The 19,440-nt window shown below is 43.6% G+C and overlaps 1 protein-coding gene across 2 annotated transcripts in view; it reads left to right on the top strand.

Moving 5' to 3' along the window:
- The window catches only part of LOC144601575 (haloacid dehalogenase-like hydrolase domain-containing 5), a 46,502-nt gene extending 28,100 nt beyond the window's left edge, over positions 1-18,402 (top strand). For both annotated transcript variants that reach the window (XM_078413778.1, XM_078413779.1), the window contains exons 3-8: positions 3,131-3,243; positions 6,622-6,715; positions 12,167-12,200; positions 14,611-14,785; positions 15,475-15,663; positions 16,808-18,402. In XM_078413778.1, the coding sequence (XP_078269904.1) occupies positions 3,131-3,243; positions 6,622-6,715; positions 12,167-12,200; positions 14,611-14,785; positions 15,475-15,663; positions 16,808-17,198 (996 nt within the window). In that variant the 3' untranslated portion in view covers positions 17,199-18,402. The remainder of the gene's footprint in view (positions 1-3,130; positions 3,244-6,621; positions 6,716-12,166; positions 12,201-14,610; positions 14,786-15,474; positions 15,664-16,807) is intronic.
- The last annotated feature ends 1,038 nt before the right edge of the window (positions 18,403-19,440 follow it).

Below are 19,440 nucleotides of genomic sequence, written 5' to 3'. Positions count from 1 at the left end.
TTGTCACTTCTCAGTTCAACAAAGAACACAGTTTTGCGCACGCAAAGTATTGTAATTCACAACACGTTCAATGTAAGGGGACACTCTGGGTTGTAGGCATTGAGGTAGAAAATTGGCCAGTGTTGCAGAAGCTAAATGCTCAGCGGAGCATGTGTGCACGTTGAACTTTGATTTTCTAAATTCCATTTCATTGACTTCGCTGGACTAAATATTGTAAACGGCATTCACTGCACTTCAGTCGGCTCACGTGCACCTCCTCCAATCTCATCTACTGTATCCGTTGTTCAAGATGTTGACTGCGGAAGGCACGCAGCATCATCAAGGACCACAGCCACCCAGCACGCAGGCTGTCCTCCTTGTTACCATCAGGCAGATGATACAGGAGTATGGCTGCACGTCCCACCAGACTTAAGGACAGTTTCTACCATCAGGCCATCAGGCCATCAGGCTTCTGAACTCATAAACACATTTCAAATCATATATGCTGATTATTTTTTAATATTGTCTTTCTAACTATTTTTAATATTGACTTTTTACCTTGCTAATGTCATTTTTTAATCTTATTTATCCTTGGAATATTACTGCTGAGGTGACCTGTTGTCTTGTCAAATACATTTCATTGTATCGTTGACCCTGTGCCAACCTACATATGACACAAATAAAATTTATTATATTATTTATTATTATATTATATTATTATACATCGGCGAGACCAAACGTAGACTTGGCGATCGTTTCGCTAAACACCTTTACTCAGTCTGCCTGGACCTACCTGATCTCCTGGTTGCTAAACACTTTAATTCCCCTTCCCATTCCCACTCTGACCTTTCTGTCCTCGGTCTCCTCCATTGTCAGAGTGAGGCTAAACGCAAATTGGAGGAACAGCACCTCACATGTCACTTGGGCTGCTTACACCCCAGCGGAATGAATATTGATTTCTCTAACTTCAAGTAACCCCTTGCATTCCCTCTCTCTCCATCCCTCCCTCACCAGCTTTTCGTTCTCACTTAGCAAACAGCTAACAGTGACATGTTTCCTTTATCATTGTTACTTTTTTTGCATATCTTTCATTTGTTCTATATCTCTCTACGCCATCGTCTATATCTCTCGTTTCCCTTTCCCGTGACTTTCAGTCTGAAGAAGGGTCTCGACCTGAAACGTCACCCGTTCCTTTTCTCCAGAGATGCTGCCTGTCCCGCTGAATCACTCCAGCATTTTTTGGTTTAAACCAGCATCTGCAGTTCCTTCCTACACTTTTTAATGTATTCAATGCCTATTATGTAGGTGATTTATTTTTACCCCAAGACTGCACCAGGCCTTTGTGTGCCTGGTGCCATAGAGCTCACAGTATTAGAACCCACATGTAACATTGTCATTGTAATGTAAAAGCACTCGCTTTGTGCTTGTGCTTGTGATTTATCATCAAATGTATTTTATTTGAATGGACGGGGAAGGTTTTTCATTTTACGTATTCAATAGAAACATGGAGATATTCATGTTTTAAAATGTGAACCAATTTAAATACATTTTTCTAGAATTTATATTTTTGTTACTTATGTTTCAAAACGAGTTTATTAACTAGCTGCTTGATTATTTTATACTTCAATCTCTGCACTTACTACTGACTGTCTCTCATAGCCATCAGTACGTCATTGTGTCTAATCAGGCCAATCCCAAGTAAGTGACAGAACAGAATTCCTACTTCAACAAAGGCCATTTAAAGAACTCCTTTAGTGGAGCTCAGATGGATAAGCTGCAAGCAATCCCCTTGCCAGCTTTAAGAGAATCTACAGTGCAAGTACTTTAAATAGGTTGAGGACACAAAGTGCTGGAGTCAGGGGGGCAACGTGACACAGCAGTAGAGTTGCCGCCTCACAGCACCAGAGACCTGGATCCCATCCTGACTACGGGTGCTGTCCGTATGGAGTTTGCACGTTCTCCCTGCGACTGCGTGGGTTTTCTCCGGGTGCTCCCACATTCCAAAGATCTACATGTTTATAGGTTAATTGGCTTCGGAACATTGTACGATTATCCTTAGTGTGTGGGATAGTGGTTACTGGTCGGCACGGGTTCGGTGGGCCGAAGAGCCTATTTCCACATTCTAAAGTCAAAAGTAAAAGTCTAAACTCAGCGGCCAGGCAGCATCTGTGGAGAACATGGACAGACAATGCTTTGGTTTGGGACCCTTCTTCAGAACCTTCTTCAAATAGGCTGAGCCCAGCTCTCATTGGAGACCAGACCAAAATAAAATCCCAATTGGATTTGCCAATTAGTAGGTTAAAAACATGACCAGGTTTGAGAATATGAAACCATATTGGCATGATCGAAAGTGTTTTCTGAGACAGAGTTGAGGTGCACTAAGCTAGAGTTGCAGCGATAGAGTTACCACCTTGCAGCACCAGAGACCCGGGTTCGATCCTGACTACAGGTGCTGTCTGTACAGAGTTTGTACGTTCTCCCCGTGACCTGCGTGGGTTTTCTCCGAGATCTTTGGTTTCCTCCCACACGCCAAAGACGTACAGGTTTGTAGGTTAATTGATTTGGTATAAATGTAAATTGTCCCTAGTGTGTGTAGGATAGCGTTAGTGTGAAATCGCTGCTCGGTGGGCCAAAGGGCCTATTACTGCCCTGAATCTCTACACTGAAATAGGAAATGGAGCAAATAACAGGAATGTGAAATTCCTGCAGCTCCTTTGAAGATTGCTTTTGTCACGTAGATTTGTGGACAGGAAAATGTTTTTGTTCATTTCATTGAGAGTGAAAGGCAGAAGATTGTCCACAATATTTGGGCCGCTTTGCAAAATGTAAGAAGTCAAGTCAAGTTTATTTGTCACATACACATACACGATGTGCAGTGAAATGAAAGTGGCAATGCCTGCGGATTGTGCACAAAAAAGAATTACAGTTACAGCATATAAATAAAGTTAATAAAGTTAATATAGAGAAGACAAAATTTAGTCCCTGGAGTTATAAAAGTTAACAGTCCTGATGGCCTGTGGGAAGAAACTCCGTCTCATCCTCTCCGTTTTCACAGCGTGACAGCGGAGGCGTTTGCCTGACCGTAGCATCTGGAACTTGCTATAAACACACCCCTGATATTGATTGCTTTTACTTTATGTATTTCTTGCAGATTTCTCAGGATCAGGTTATGATGTCTCACAGTCCACTCCGGATGTTTAGACGTTACCATGACAAATGTGTCCTGGTCTCTGGGCAAGGGCCAGTGGTGGACATTGCTAAAAGGTATCCTTTTGAGGAATTTACCAGGATCACTGCAGAAAGTGCAAAAGGTCTTTCTGTGCATTTTAGTACCTGAACCTAGTGAACATCTAGAAAGGGCAATCAACTAGGCTTTGTAAGAGGGCTTATGGGGAGGGTGGACACAAAATGCTGGAGTAACTCAGCGGTTCAGGCAGCATCTCTGGAGAGAAGGAATGGGTGATGTTTGGGGTCGAGACCCTTCTTCAGACTGATGTCAGGGGAGGGGGTGGGTCAAAGATAGATGTAGTCGTAGACAGGAAGACTGATGGGAGAACTGGGAAGGGGAGGGGATAGAGAAGGAAAGCAGGACGACCTGAAGTTGGAGAAATCAATGTTGATACTGCTGGGGTGTAAACTACCCAAGCGAAATATGAGGTGCTGTTCCTTCAATTTGCGTTGGGCCTCACTCTGGCAATGGAGGAGACCCAGGACAGAAAGGTCAGAATGGGAGTGGGAGTTGAAGTGCTGTGCCACCGGGAAATCAGGATGGTTAAGACAGATGGTGTATAGGGTGTTCAATTATGCTTCTATTCACAAAATGCTGGAGTAACTCAGCAGGTCAGGCAGCATCTCGGGAGAGAAGGAATGGGTAACGTTTCGGGTCGAGACCCTTCTTCAATTATGCTTTACTGATTAGATTCAATCCGGACATTTTGATATTTTTGAGGATGTGGGTCCTACAGTGTACAAGAAGGAACCATGAATGTGTTTTGTCAAAAGGCATTTAATAAGGTGTCATACAAAAGGTTGTTCCTTACAACAAGGGCTCAAGGGTTAGGGTAATGCATAATAAATAACAGGTATAACATAACAGGTATAACAGAGCTTTATTTGTCGTTCGGTACCGAAGTACCGAACGAAACTACATAGCAGTCATAGAAAAAAAAAAGAACACAAGACACATGACCCCAACACAAACGTCCATCACAGTGACTCCAAACACCCCCTCACTGTGATGGAGGCAACAAAACTTCCCCTCTCTTCCCCACGCCCACGGACAGACAGCTCGACCCCGACCGACCCGCACAGTCCCCGCACCGGGCGCTGAAACGTCTCGCGGCCGAACCGGGCGATGAAAGGCCCGCGACCAAGCCTTGCGCAGCTAAGTCCCGCAGCCGAGCCGCACCAGCGGTGAAAAGTCCCGCAGCCGAGCCGCACCGGGCGGTGTTAAGCCCCGCAGCCGAGCTGCACCGGGCGGTGTTAAGCCCCGCAGCCGAGCTGCACCGGGTGGTGTTAAGCCCCGCAGCCGAGCTGCACCGGGCGGTGTAAAGTCCCGCAGCCGAGTTGCACCGGGCGGTGTTAAGCCCCGCAGCCGAGCTGCACCGGGCGATGTAAGTCCAGCGGCCAAGCCGCACCGGGATGTAAAGTCCAGCGGCCGAGCCGCACCGGGGGATGTTAGGCCCCGCAGCCGAGCCGCACCCCGCGCCGTGAGGAAGAGAAAAGTTCCCCACACCCACCCACCCCCCACACACCACTACCCCCTCCCACACATACACAACCAAAAAAAATATATATAAAAATCATCCCAACACCGACACTCAACAAAAAAAAGACGGACAGACTGCTAGTCAGCCGCTGCCGTTAGGCGCCGCCACGTGATAAAATGAAGAAACAATTAGTAAGAAACGTACAAAATAGGTGCAGGAGTAGACCATTCAACCCTTGAGCCAGCACCACCATTCAACATGATCATGGCTGATCATCCAAAATCAGTATCCCATTCCTGCTTTCTCCCCATATCCCCTGATTCCATTAGCCCCTAAGAGCTATTTCTAACTCTCTCTTGAAAACATCCAGCGAATTGGCCTCCACTGCCTTCTGTGGAAGAGAATTCCACAGATTCACAACTCTCTGGGTAAAAAAGTGACCCTATTCAATCATTCCTCCTCCCTGATCATTCCATCCCGCATAACCTGTTAATTTTCTGACCACACTGTTTTATATAACAACTATGAATGTTGCCATTTGTTAATCCTTTTGACATCAGCTATCAATAGGTATGATGAGCACCATTTTGCCTTGAAGATGTAAAAAGTGAGACTAAGGTGAACACAAAATGCTGGAGTAACTCAGCGGGTCAGGCAGCATCTCGGGAGAGAAAGAATGGGTGAGACCCTCGACCCGAAACGTCACCCATTTCTTCTCTCCTGAGATGCTGCCTGACCCGCTGAGTTACTCCAGCATTTTGTGTCTACCTTCAATTTAAACCATCATCAGCAGTTTTTTTCCCCTAAAATGTGAGTCTGTTCTTAGATTCTAAGATGTTTTGCTGATTTAAAAAAAATTAAAACAATTATGACACTGAGCCAAAATGCTTTACTTAAACTGAAGGGAAGGATTTTAAATAGCATCTTAAAAAAATTAGAGAGCAAAGTAGAGAAAGTTAGGATTACAATGTCTAGCGCTTGGCAAGCTTGAAGCACAGCCAGCAAGATTGGGGCCATTAAAATAGAAGCGTGGGAGAGGTCAGAATAAGAGGAACACAAGAGTTCATGAGCAGTTAGAGACATAGAGCGATACAGTGTGGAAACAGTATCGGCTCAACTCGCCCAAACCGGCCAACTATGTCCCAGCTACCCTAGTCCCACTTGCCTGCGCTTGGTCCATAACCCTCCAAACCTGTCCTATCCATGTACCTGTCCAACTGTTTCTTAAACAATGGAACAGCCTCAACTACCTCCTCTGGCAGTTTGTTCCATACACCCACCACCATCTGTATGAAAAAATGACCCCTCAGATTCCTATTAATTCTTTTCCCCTTCACCTTGAACCTGTGTCCTCTGGTCCTCGACTCCCCTACTCTGGGCAAAAGACTCTGTGCATCTACCCGATCTATTCCTCTCATGATTTTGTACACCTCTATAAGATCTTCCCTCATCCTCCTGTGCTCCATGGAATAGAGACCCAGCCTACTCAACCTCTCCCTGTAGCTCACACCCTCTAGTCCTGGCAACATCCTCGTCACTGAATATAATGGAACTCTTCAGTTTGTAATCCCTATTATTGTTGAGCCTTTGTACTCTCTCACTTGACTATATTCACCTTGCCCCTCTGCCTACCACCACCACCACCACTGTTGTGTCTCATCACCCACTGCACAAATCCACAGACCATCTCATTCATCTTCCTCTTCGAGCATTTTATTCGAGATTTTAATAATTTAATAGTAATGCCTTTTTAGTTGCCCCCCCCCCCTTCCCCCTAATATGCGTCATTTGTTAAAATTTGCGTTCAAATTTCATTTAGATTCAATCTCATGCTTCTTCCTACAATTCAATGCAGGCATTTTCTGGGAAACGTCGTTCTTAGCTATTTGCATTTTATTTTGACCAAATTAATGATTCTTAACCTCCAGACCAGTATTGGGTTCACTCGTATTGTTACCATGGAAATGCTGCGTGAGGCGTTTCCCCTGCTGGACATGATGGATCACGATCGGAGGCCAGAGTTGTTGGTGAGTGTTGTCTTCACTTAAATGCTTCGGTTTCAGCCACTAACGATTGCAACAAATGGACACCGTTCACTTCAAAGGTGTAAAATTAAATGCATTTCTTCATTCCTCAGGATTTCCTTTTTCAGTCATAGAAACATAGAAACATAGAAAATAGGTGCTGGAGGAGGCCATTTGGCCCTTCGAGCCAGCACCGCCATTCATTGTGATCATGGCTGATCGTCTACAATCAGTAACCTGATTATCTACAATCAGTCAAAACCCATTCGTCCCTCACTGTGTGGAGTGACTCCAATTTGCCAAACTCGGCACAGACAGACAAAAAAATTCTCGCAGGGCTAATTATGTATTGGTACATAATTATATAATTCGAAACAGAATTATATAAAACAGAATTATATAATTCAGTGGTTAACTATTTCATGTTTTTGTGGCTGTTCAGTTACTTGCTGACTGATGGCTCTGTGTGAAGGTTCAACAGCTCTCTGTTGCGTTGAAGTCATTTCTTCCATTTTGTAACTTTTTATTATTTGAACTTTAACCTGCGTACCTTCATAAAAATTTATAACATTGATAAGGAGTCTTATTAATTCCGCACTGTGCATTTATAATAACCACACTCCTTTCTGAAGTATTTATATAGTGAACTCGATGGCTTATAATTAGGCTCTTGTAACATTGTAATGTGTGAAGCAACATTTCAGTATGAAAGGGTTTTTTTTAATCACAGGGCAGATTGTAGCGTGTCAGAGCAATGTCTGTAGTTCATAATTACAATAGAGTGTTGTAATGCCTTCAAAGGATAATGGAGTAATGGAGTGATCTAAGAATTCAACACATTAGGGCGGCACGGTGGCACAGTGGTAGAGTTGCTGCCTTACAGCCTTTCAATGTCAGAGACCCGGGTTCGATCCCAATTATGGGTGCTGTCTGTATGGAGTTTGTACGTTCTCCCAGTGACTGCTTGTGCTTTCTCCAAGATATTTGGTTTCCTCCTACACTCCAAAGGCGTACAGGTTTGTAGGTTGATTGGCTTTGTATAAATGTAAATTGTCCCCAGTGTGTGTAGGACAGTGTTAATGTGCGGGGTTCGCTGGTCGGTGTGGACTCAGTGGGCCGAAGGGCCTGTTTCCACGCTGTATCTCTAAACTAAACTAAATGAAACTAAATTATAATAATTAGGATTCCCTGCAAGTCCGTTTACTGTACGGTTGCCAACTGTCCCGTATTAGCCGGGACATCCTGTATTTTGGGCTAAATTAGTTTGTCCCGTACGGGACCTCCCTTGTCCTGTATTAGTTGGGTTGCCAATTTCCTCACTCCCAAATAAGGGACAAAGGGTGATGTCACCGCCCCGCGCCCCACGTGACCACACCCAGCCAGCGGCCACGTGTTCCCACACCGGGCTGGGCGGCCGCCATTGGGTGGAGCGGGAGCACGTGGCTGCTTGCTGGGTGAGGTCACGTGGGGCGTGGGGTGGTAACGCCACCTTGTCCCGTATTTGGGAGTGAGGAAGTTGGCACCCCTAGTTTACTGGGGCAACTGCTCACAATCCCAGCATGGTTTCTCAAGCAGTACCCTTGCTGTACTCTGCCCCTTCACTTGCCCCTGCTGCATAGCAGTCTGAGGCCGGCCCTTTAGGGCAAAGGTTTCTCATGGGTCGCCTGGAGTATGGTGCAACTGTGAAGGGATTGCCAGCTTTGCCAGCGGACTGACTGCAGCCACACGGACATTGTGACTGACCGCAACACTGCGATGCAATGCTGGGACGTTAAAACCTACATGTGAGGTCGCAAATTAGGAAAGGTACCAGGGAAACAGTTGGACAAGTACATGGATACGACAGGTTTGGTGGGCTATGGACCAAGCGCAGGCAAGTGGGGCGAGGGTAGCTGGGACATTGTTGGCCGGTGTGGGCGGGTTGGGCCGAAGGGCCTGTTTCCACACTGTATCACTCTATCGATGTACACCCTGTAGCAATAGATGTTGGGGTGTTTGTTTTTAATTTTCTTTTGTTTTTATATTGAATGCTGAACATAACATTGTTCAAGCGCAACCTTATTTAAAGCAAATTATATTCTTCCTTGCGCAGAGATAAGTGCCACTGGTGCGGTAGTTGCAGGCATTGCTCTACGACCCTGCCATAACTCGTATAGAAAGGTCCCTGCGAGAGTGAGACCAGTGGTGTCACACTGAGATATCCATTGAATGAGTGCATCAGTATCGAAATGTTGGAGATTTTTGATTGATGAAGATTAGTGGAAAGTTGACATGTTTTGAATATGGTGAAGGGCTTTGAGAAATTGGGACGCACTTAATTGAACAGGTGACTCGGGCTTGTAAAAGTTTATACAGTAACAATTCCCTGCAATAACTTTACAAAAGGAGTTTGTAAAAGGAAATCAATAATTTCCTGGCACCTGAGAAGAGTCATTGAATATAGAAAGGCTTAGAGACTTTTCATAGACAATCATTGGAGACGTTTAAGAGATTAAAATTAGAAGAAAATATAGCCCAAGTGAAGAAACGTGGGTGAGCTGTTTAATAATTTTTTAGTTGAAGAAAATTAATGCAGGTGAGACTAAAGTGGGTGGTATTGTAGAGAGCGCAGATGGTTATTAAAGGCTACAGCAAGATCTTGATCACTTGGGCAAGTGGGCAGGAGAATGGATAAAGGAGTTTCGTGCAGATAAATGTGAGGCACTCCATTTTGAGAAGTCCTACCAAGGCAGGACTTTCACTGTAACTGGCAGGGGTCTGGGGAGTGTTGTAGAGTAGATGGATTCAGGAGTGCAAGTACATAGTTAATTGACAATGGCATCACAGGTGACAGTGGTCAAAAAGGCTTTCGGCACATTGGCCTTCATCAGTCAAGGTTTTGAGTGTGGACATTGGGATGTTATGTTCTAGATGTACGAGGCTGTACAAGGCTGGAGTTTGTCTTCAGTTTTGGCCACCCTGCTCTTGGAAATATGTTGTTAAACTGGAAATAGACACGAAAATGCTGGAGTAACTCAGCGGGGCAGGCAGCCTCTCGGGATAGAAGGAATGGGTGACGTTTCGGGCCGAGACCCTTCCTCAGACTGGAAAGTGTGCAGAGAAGATTCATGAGGGCACTGCCAGGACGTGAGGGCCCATGTTCAGGAAGAGGTTGGACAGGCTAGGATTGTATTCCTTGTAATGCAGGATGAGGTGTACGAGATCACGAGGGGAATAAAGATGGTAGACGCGCAGAGTCTTTTACCCAGAATAGGGGAATCAAGAACTAGGTTTACCTTGAGAGGGGAAAGATTTAACAGAAATCTGAGGGGCAACGTTTTCACACACAGGGTGGTGGGTGTATGGAATGAGCTGCCAGAGGAGATAGTTGAGGCAGAAAATATAACAATATTTAAAAGACATTGGACAGGTACACGGTTTAGAGGGACAGGGGCTAAAATGGGCAGGTGGGTCTAGTTTCGAGGGGAACCTTGTTCAGAAAGTGCAAGCTGGGCTGAAAGGCCTGTTTCCGTGCTGAATGACTCTAAAATTGATAATCTTTAGTAACTGTCCAACACATGACTGTGCCTTGTAAATGGAGCTCTGACCTATCCTAATAACATTGTATCAATCATTTATTTCTGTCTTGCATAAGACTCAGAATTAAAAGATAATATAACCTCTTGTGTAAAGGTATTGTAAGATATGTTATTTGTAGTAGCCTGGTTTACATAGAACATAGAACAGTACAGCACAGGAAGAGGCCTTTCGGCCCACAATGGTTGTGCTGAACAGTCGAGCTGAACTGAACTCATCTGCCTGCACATGATCCATATCCCTTTCCGCATTCCCGAAACCAGTCGTTTTGCCCAGGAATATCCCCTGTAATCCTTGCATTTTTTTCACTTGGGTGCATTTGTTTCTGAAAGTAAAGTATGTTTGTTCAAATCGTGTAAAATTTATCTGACAATGTTAAATTTCCTGTCCATTGTCATATGCTTTTAATGCAGTTTCCCATCCTCCCCAACCCCATCCAACCTCCGGGCCTACACTGTCCGGGCCTACAGCGTCCGGGCCTACAGCGCCCGGGCCTACAGCGTCCAGGCCTACAGTGTCCAGGCCTACAGCGCCCCCCCCCAGGCCTACAGCATCCGGGCCTACAGCGTCCAGGCCTACAGCGCCCCCCAGGCCTAATACGGGACAAGGGCGGTCCTGTATGGGACAAACGAATTTAGCCCAAAATACGGGATGTCCCGGCTAATACGGGACAGTTGGCAACCCTACTCACGATTACTGTTACATTTAACTCTAATTTCCTCCTTTTTATGTGCTTTGCATTAGAACCTCTATTTAGAAGTTGATAAGTAACTCTCACCAATATTTTCTCCCCTCCCTTCTCGACCCACGACTGTTGATTCGGTCTGCTCATCACGATGGTAATTCCATACCATGATCTGCTGAGTCAAGATCCCTTCTAACTGCTCCACTGATGTCATACCTTATTAATAGCACTACTCCACCTCCTTTTCCATTCCTTCTGTTCTTCCTAAATGTCAAATAGCTTAACCCAGTTTTTAAACAGCATGCAGTCATAGTTATGTGACTGCAATTCAGTCATGACCATTGAATGCTATGCCTTTAAAACCTTGTCCACCTTGCAGGACCTGGATCCACCTTGGGATTCATTATTTTGCAGTGGATCTTGCGTGTCCAACACTTCTCTAACATCCTAGAAAGTTAATGTCAAACAACTTCTTCCACACTAAACCTTGAAAATACCAAACTTTGGTACAGGTGTCGGAAGTTATGGGGAGAAGGCAGGAGAACGGGGTTAGGAGGAGGGAGTGGTTGATCAGCCATGATTGAATGGCGGAGTAGACTTGATAAACCGAATGGCCTAATTCTACTCCTATTCCTTCTGACTTATGGCTTATGGCTTATGAATATACCGGATATAAGAATTGAATGATTTTAATGAAATGATGCTTGTAGAATGGTACTGTTTAAATTTGAATGAATAGAATTTTGAATTAAAGAATTTCGAAACAAGACTATGAAGATCAAAAAAAAATCTGCAGATGCTAGAAATCTAAAATAAAAACAGAAAATGCTGGAAGCATCGTGAAGGTCAAGCAGCATTGGTGGAAAGAGGAACTGAGTTAATGTTTGAGGTTATAGACCTATCGACAGAACTCACTGAAATGTCTTTGACTCCAGGACTGTTAACTGTTTCTCTTTCATTAAACCCTGCTTAGGCCAGGCGTTATGGGGAGAAGGCAGGAGAATGGGGTTGAGAGGGGAAGATAGATTAGCCATGATTGAACGGCGGAGTAGACTTGATGGGCCGATTGGCCTCATTCTGCTCCTATCACTTATGAACTTACGAAGTCTTTACAGCATAAATAGAGTAAATGGTATATTTATCTTCAAGTGACAATAAAATAATCTATTGACATGAGAATTCTTTATTTTCAGCCATCCGTACCCATAAAACTTCCGAACATTGAAGGTAACTGAAAATGTTTATTTTTGTAAATAGTTTGCGCTAATGTGTTGGTTGTCTGGAAGTTCTGACTGCAGCAATATGGTACAAGATGTTTTACTCCATATGATACTGCTGTTATGGAGTCACAGTCTAAATCTGGGATCAGAGTGCATTCAGGCACCAGAATATTAGTGTGTTCAGCTCCTGTAAATGTCGTATTTCCTGCACTGTTGTGTTAGTTGGGCTTTTGGCACCTGATTTACATATAGTGCCCTCCATAATGTTCGGGACAAAGACCCATTGTTTATTTATTTGCCTCTGTACTCCACAATTTGAGATTTGTAATAGAAAAAAATCACATGTGGTTAAAGTGCACCTTGTCAGGTTTTTTTAGGCCATTTTTATCCATTTTGGTTGCACCATGCAGAAATTACAGCTGTGTTTAATCATAGTCCTCCCATTTCAGGGCACCATAATGTCTGGGACACAGCAATGTCATGTAAATGAAAGTAGTCATGTTTAGTATTTTGTTGTCTTGCTGTAGAATGAATCGCCGGCCAATGCGTTTTGAGGCATTTGTTTGAACTTGAGCAGATAGGATGTGTCTATACACTTCAGAATTCATTATGCTACTCTCATCAGCAGTTGTATCATCAGTGAGCCAGAACCTTCAGCAGCCATACATGCGCAGGCCATAACACCCTCACCACCATGTTTCACAGATGAGATGGTATGCTTTGGATCCTGGGCAGTTCCTTCTCTCCTCCATACCATCAGATTGGTTAACGCGAACCGAGCGCAGGTGTTGAGTGAAGCGATCGCAGGCTTGGCGATCGTTTCGCTCAACACCTGCGCTCGGTCCGTGTTAACCAATCTGATCTCCCGGTGGCCGAGCACTTCAACTCCCCCTCCCATTCCCAGTCTGACCTTTCTGTCATGGGCCTCCTCCAGTGCCATAGTGAGGCCCACCGGAAATTGGAGGAACAGCACCTTATATTTCGCCTGGGCAGCTTGCAGCCCAGTGGTATGAACATCGACTTCTCCAACTTTAGATAGTTCCTCTGTCCCTCTCTTCCCCTCCCCCTTCCCAGATCTCCCTCTATCTTCCTGTCTCCACCTATATCCTTCATTTGTCCCGCCCCCCGACATCAGTCTGAAGAAGGGTCTCGACCCGAAACGTCACCCATTCCTTCTCTCCTGAGATGCTGCCTGAGCTGCTGAGTTACTCCAGCATTTTGTGAGTAAGCTCACCAGTGCTCTCTTTCTTCTTAATGATGTTCCAAACAGTTGATTTTGGTAAGCCTAAGGTTTGGGTGATGTCTCCAACAGTTTTATTCTTGTTTCTCAGTCTCATAATAACTTCTTTGACTTTCATTGGCACAACTTTGGTCCTCATGTTGATAAATATGATAGCGGAGCCAGGGGGTATGGGGAGAGGGCAGGAACGTGGTACTGATTGTGGACTGCGGAAGCATGATCACATTGAATGGCGGTGCTGGCTCGAAGGGCCTACTCTGCACCTATTATTTATTGTCTATAAACAATAATAAAAGTTTCCAAAGGTGATGGATGGAAAGACAGGAGGAAAGACTAGGTGCCGAGAGCTCTCTTATTCCTTATATTAAGGAGGCAATTAAACACACCTGAGCAATTACAAACACCTGTGAAGCCATGTGACCCAAACATTATGGTGCCCTGAAATGGGGGGACTATGTAATTTCTACATGGTGAAACCAAAATGTGTAAAAATACCCTTTAATAAAATCTGACAATGTGCACTTTAACATGTGATTTTTTCAATTACAAATCTCAAATTGTGGAGTACAGAGGCAAATAAATAAATGATGGGTCTTTGTCCCAATCATTATGAAGGGCACTCACTTGGAATTGTGGCATTATGTTATCTACATTATAATCCACGGAGAATCTTCCATAATTGCCTAGATTACCACTCTCTCTGGAATCACCCGCTGCAGGGATTTTTCATCCTTTTACACCAATTAATTTCTTCAGTAGTTTCTTGTTATATACTTAAAATTCCTTTCTTTTGTACCACCCTTGGTTTGACACAGTTCCTTGTATATGGATCCTATCTATGTATATGTCAGTATTTGTATTGAATCCCACAAGATGGAGGCGCAGTAGAAAAATCATTGTCGTAAACGAGTGCCTCTGAAAGAGATTTGTATTGATCTCAGTGAAATGGACAATGTCACAACGTAAATATCTTTATATTATCAACAGCATTTTCATATCTTTAAATATGCTGTGGTCTTCTACATGTGTGAGAGAGATTATGAACCTAAGGATACATTGGTGGAAAGCACCTCTTTGTGTTGAATTGAATAGTACTGAGTCCAATTTTCTAAATTTGGGTCAAAGGCAGCAAATGCTTTAATTTTTCTCTTCTTCCCTTCTTCAATTTTATCTTTAGCTATTATCCTGCTTTGTGAGCCGGTCCAATGGGAAACACACCTTCAGCTGATCATTGATGTCCTCCTGACTGGTGGAAACCCTGACAGGAATCCTCAACCGTTGGTTTCCTCTCACATTCCTGTGGTGGCTTGTAACACAGACTTGATGTGGGTGGCAGAGGGGAAATCACCAAGGTAGGTCAGGGCATAGGGTATAAGTGAACTATTCACAAAATGCTGGAGTAACTCAGCAGGTCAGGCAGCATCTCGGGAGAGAAGGAATGGGTGACGTTTCGGGTCGAGACCCTTCTTCAGACTAATGTCGGGGGTGGGACAAAGGAAGGATATAGGTGGAGACAGGAAGATAGAGGGAGATCTGGGAAGGAGGAGGGGAAGGGAGGGACAGAGGAGCTATCTGAAGTTGGAGAAGTCGACGTTCAGTGAACTGTTCTTTCCCGTTTCCAGAGTTTAAACAGTGCAATCACGTACGGCAAATGCCAATTGAGACAGAAAGTAAATTTACAAATCCTATCAATATTTGTCGGCGGTGGAGTTGCCGCCTTACAGCGCCAGAGACCCGGGTTTGATCCTGTACGTGTGCTGTCTGTGCGGAGTTTGTACGTTCTCCCCGTGAGCTGCGTTGGTTTTCTCCGGGAGCTCCGGTTTCTTCCCAGACTCTAAAGACGTACAGGTTTGTAGGCTAATTGGCATCCAGTAAAAATTGCAAATGGTCCCTAGCGGGTAGGATAGTGCTAGAGTGCGGGGATCGCTGGTCGGCGTGGACTCGGTGGGCCAAAGGGCCTGTTTCCACGCAGTATCTCTAAACTAAAGTGATTTTCTGCAGTGTGACTTTTTAAAAAAAACGTTCCCTTTTGACTCAACAGGTTTGGCCATGGAATATTTGTGTTGTGTCTTGAAGAGATTTACAAGAAGATCACAGGCAAAGAACTGAAATATGAGCTGGTATTAGGCAAGCCAAGTGAATTAACCTACCATTATGCAGAGTGTTTAATAAGGGCTCAGGCAGCTGGAAGAGGATGGCAGAAGCCTATTCACACACTTTACGCGATTGGGTAAGTGGCTGCAACTAGATTTTAAAAAAAGGTGCAATTTCCAGAGACCAAAAACCCCATTTACTGAGTGATTTTAATTTAAAGTACACTTGTTATTACTTGTGGAAGGAACAGTCTCGTTCAGTGAGTTCAAACTTGGGAGCGCACAACCTTAATTTCGGTTTGGGGTTTGGGTGGAGGAATTCAGGAAGTTGACGAGCCTTTAAGAGTACGTTGGTCGTTTAGTTAGAAAGTTTGCAAAAATATATGTAAGTAAATAAAAATATACTTGCGGCCATCTGCCCCTCCCAATTCCCAGGATCGCTAGGGACAACCAAATCCCAGTAAAAGCACAGGCCTGTAGTATAATTTGCATGAAGGTGTATTTTACTATGTCAGAACTAGACTCATAGAGTCGTAGAGTGATACAGTGTGGAAACAGGCCCTTCGGCCCAACTTGCCCACTCCGGCCAACACGTCCCAGCTACACTAGTCCCACCTGCCTGCGTTTGGTCCATATCCCTCCAAACCTGTCCTATCCATGTACCTGTCCAAATGTCTGTTAAACGTTGCAATAGTACCTGCCCCAACTACTTCCTGTGGCATTTATTCACAAAATGCTGGAGTAACTCAGCAGGTCAGGCAGCATCTCAGGAGAGAAGGAATGGGTGACGTTTCGGGTCGAGACGTCTTCAGTCTCGATGTGCCTTTTGTAAGGCAAGGTGGCTAGTCATTTCTCAGTCTGGTGCTGTTACCACGCAAGGTTATAAACGTGCATTTCGGCGGGAGTGTCCAAATGACACTTTGACAACCTTCGTTAGGAGATAGGGAGAAGAGTAAAATAGGAGAGCGAAATATGTCAGGGAAGATAATAAGAAAGATAATCAGAAAGATGATTATGTATGATTACAGATTTCATAAAGATTGCTTACACAAATAGAAAGACTTGACTGTGGTGAAAAATATAAATGCTTGTTTTTCTGTATTGAAGTGGAATTGGGATTAGCACAGGAGCTAAAGTTTAAAAGAAATAGGATCTTGAGGAAGATTCTGGAGGTGAAACCGAACGGAGAAATTCTAGCTTACCCTGGTAAATTCTAACGCACCTCATACATACAGACGGCACAGAGGCTGTGCGCTTAAAGTCAATTTTATTTTATTTTAGGGATAATTTAATGACTGACATTTATGGTGCAAACCTATACAACCGCTACCTTGAGGAGGAATCTTCTGCTAAAGGCGCCCTGGTGCACGCTAAAGTAGCTGCAGGAAAACAAACAGCCACACTTTCTCAGGATGAAGATCTTAACGTACTGACGAGTGAACTGATGCAGGGCTCTGCCACGTCCTGTAAGTCTGTGCTGGTTTGCACAGGAGTGTACAACCCCTGTAAGGATGACATGCAAGGCCACGAGGACTTGATTACAGGACCTGTATTTCATGGCCACAGGGACTTTAGGTTTGATGCTGATTTATGTGATCCAGACTACATAGTACCTAATATTGATGCTGCTGTGGATCTGATCTATAAGTTGGAAAAATATGTGCCAAACTAATGCTTCTTTATAAAGCTTTTACCTGTGAGCTCAACTTGCATTTGAAGGGAGAAAATGCAGATTTTTAAAAACAAGTCGCCCGGTTTGGTTCAAATATCTAATTGTCTTCCATATGGTTTCCCTCTGCATTGGCAGAGTTGCCCTCAGTTATAAATGTTAGTTTTAAAGCATTGTAGTTAAAATGTTAACATTGTCATGGTCAACGATCTTTGTGTCATCCCACTAACTTTTGATAGCATAGCAAAAGAACAACTTGCCCTCTTTATGGATAACCTCTATAAAATATGTTATATTTTGAAAAAAAAGTTTTCCAGCCACATTCAGAATGAATATCAATGTGGATTTTTTTACCAAGTTACTATTGTGAAATACTGTATATTGATGAAACTCGTTGTATAATTTATAGGTGCTCTTAAATGACTTTAAATTTATGACAAAAGGCATTAATTGTGAGATAGAAATACCACTACCAATGTTGATTAAGGCAACCCGTGAGGTATGAAACAGTGTTTGCAAACTAACATTTGAAAATGTTATTGATCGAGTATTTTTTACTGGAGTGCTGTTAAGAGTGCTGTTAAGCATTCAAATCATATGTCACGTTTCTTCTTTCTTACCTCTCCCCACTTCAATCTATTGCCCACAACCAGACATAAGTGTATTAATGTAGGTTGGTGTATACTCATGGTTACCAGTGTGGTATCTGTAGTTTTCTATTTCCTGTTTATATGATTAGTTCGTGCCATAGCAACAGTGCAAGGCTACTCTTAATTATTCTTCTGATAAGATTGTGGCCATTTTTTGTGTTAAGAACATTTTTATATTGTCAGTATGTTATAATGTATTTTGTTACCCAGAAAGTTGATGAGAAGATCGTCCTCTTTTAAATATTGCTAAGTGCTAATTTACTGTACTTGCGACGATGTGACTATAAATTTCAGCACCATGTCAACTTTGTGGGCACTTGCCACTTCAATAAGTTGAATTTTAAATGTAAAGATTTACCATGTTCAACAAATCTTGCGATCAAAGATGAGATTTTTGTTTTACATGCAACAATTAGTAATCCTGTCAGAAGATCAGGGTCGGGTGTATGTCCTTTCACACAACCTATGCATTTTAACTGCTCAATATATTAAGGATTTTATCTCATCAAACAACTCTAATGTAGAAATTTCACAGTCAAGAATTAAAGCCACTGATTATTGTCTCTTTATTTTATCATTTGAACGGCAAAGGTGCAGTTTAAATTATTTTAAGTTGCAAAAATTCTCTGATTTTTCCTTTCGATAGTCTTTTTAATGCAGTGTTCATGTTTAAACACTTTTGTCTCATTGTTTGCAATGAAGAAGTGACATTACACTAATATTGAAACTGCCCACAAACATTTGGTGTCCACCTCCAGCAATTCTGTGAATTGTAATTGTATTGTATTGTAATTTATTAGCCAGGTATGTAAAAACATACAAGGAATTTGATTTACCATACAATCATACCAAAAAAGCAACAAGACACACAACTACATAAAAGTTAACATAAACATCCACCACAGCGCACTGTGATGGAAGGCAATAACATATTATCATCTTCCCTCCTTTTCTCCCGCAGTCGGGGCAGTCGAACCATCCGCAGTCGGCGATCAAAGCTCCCGCGATTGGGGCGGTCAAAGCTCCCATGGTTGGAGCTCCCGTCGATCCCTGACAAGGAATCGCAACCTCCACGATGTTAAGACAATAGACAATAGGTGCAGGAGGAGGCCATTCGGCCCTTCGAGCCAGCACCACCATTCAATGTGATCATGGCTGATCATTCTCACTCAGTACCCCGTTCCTGCCTTCTCACCATACCCCCTGACTCCACTATCCTTAAGAGCTCTATCCAGCTCTCTCTTGAACGCATTCAGAGAATTGGCCTCCACCGCCTTCTGAGGCAGAGAATTCCACAGATTCACAACTCTCTGACTGAAAAAGTTTTTCCTCATCTCCGTTCTAAATGGCCTACCCCTTATTCTTAAACTGTGGCCCCTTGTTCTGGACTCCCCCAACATTGGGAACATGTTTCCTGCCTCTAACGTGTCCAACCCCTTAATAATCTTATACGTTTCGATGATCTCCTCTCATCTTTCTAAATTCCAGTGTATACAAGCCTAGTCGATCCAGTCTTTCAACATATGACAGTCCCGCCATTCCGGGAATGAACCTAGTAAACCTACGCTGCACGCCCTCAAAAGCAAGAATATCCT

The sequence above is a fragment of the Rhinoraja longicauda genome, chromosome 17, assembly GCF_053455715.1.
Source record: "Rhinoraja longicauda isolate Sanriku21f chromosome 17, sRhiLon1.1, whole genome shotgun sequence".
In the NCBI taxonomy this organism is placed as follows: domain Eukaryota; kingdom Metazoa; phylum Chordata; class Chondrichthyes; order Rajiformes; family Arhynchobatidae; genus Rhinoraja; species Rhinoraja longicauda.
This window is presented reverse-complemented; position numbering and strand designations above follow the sequence as displayed.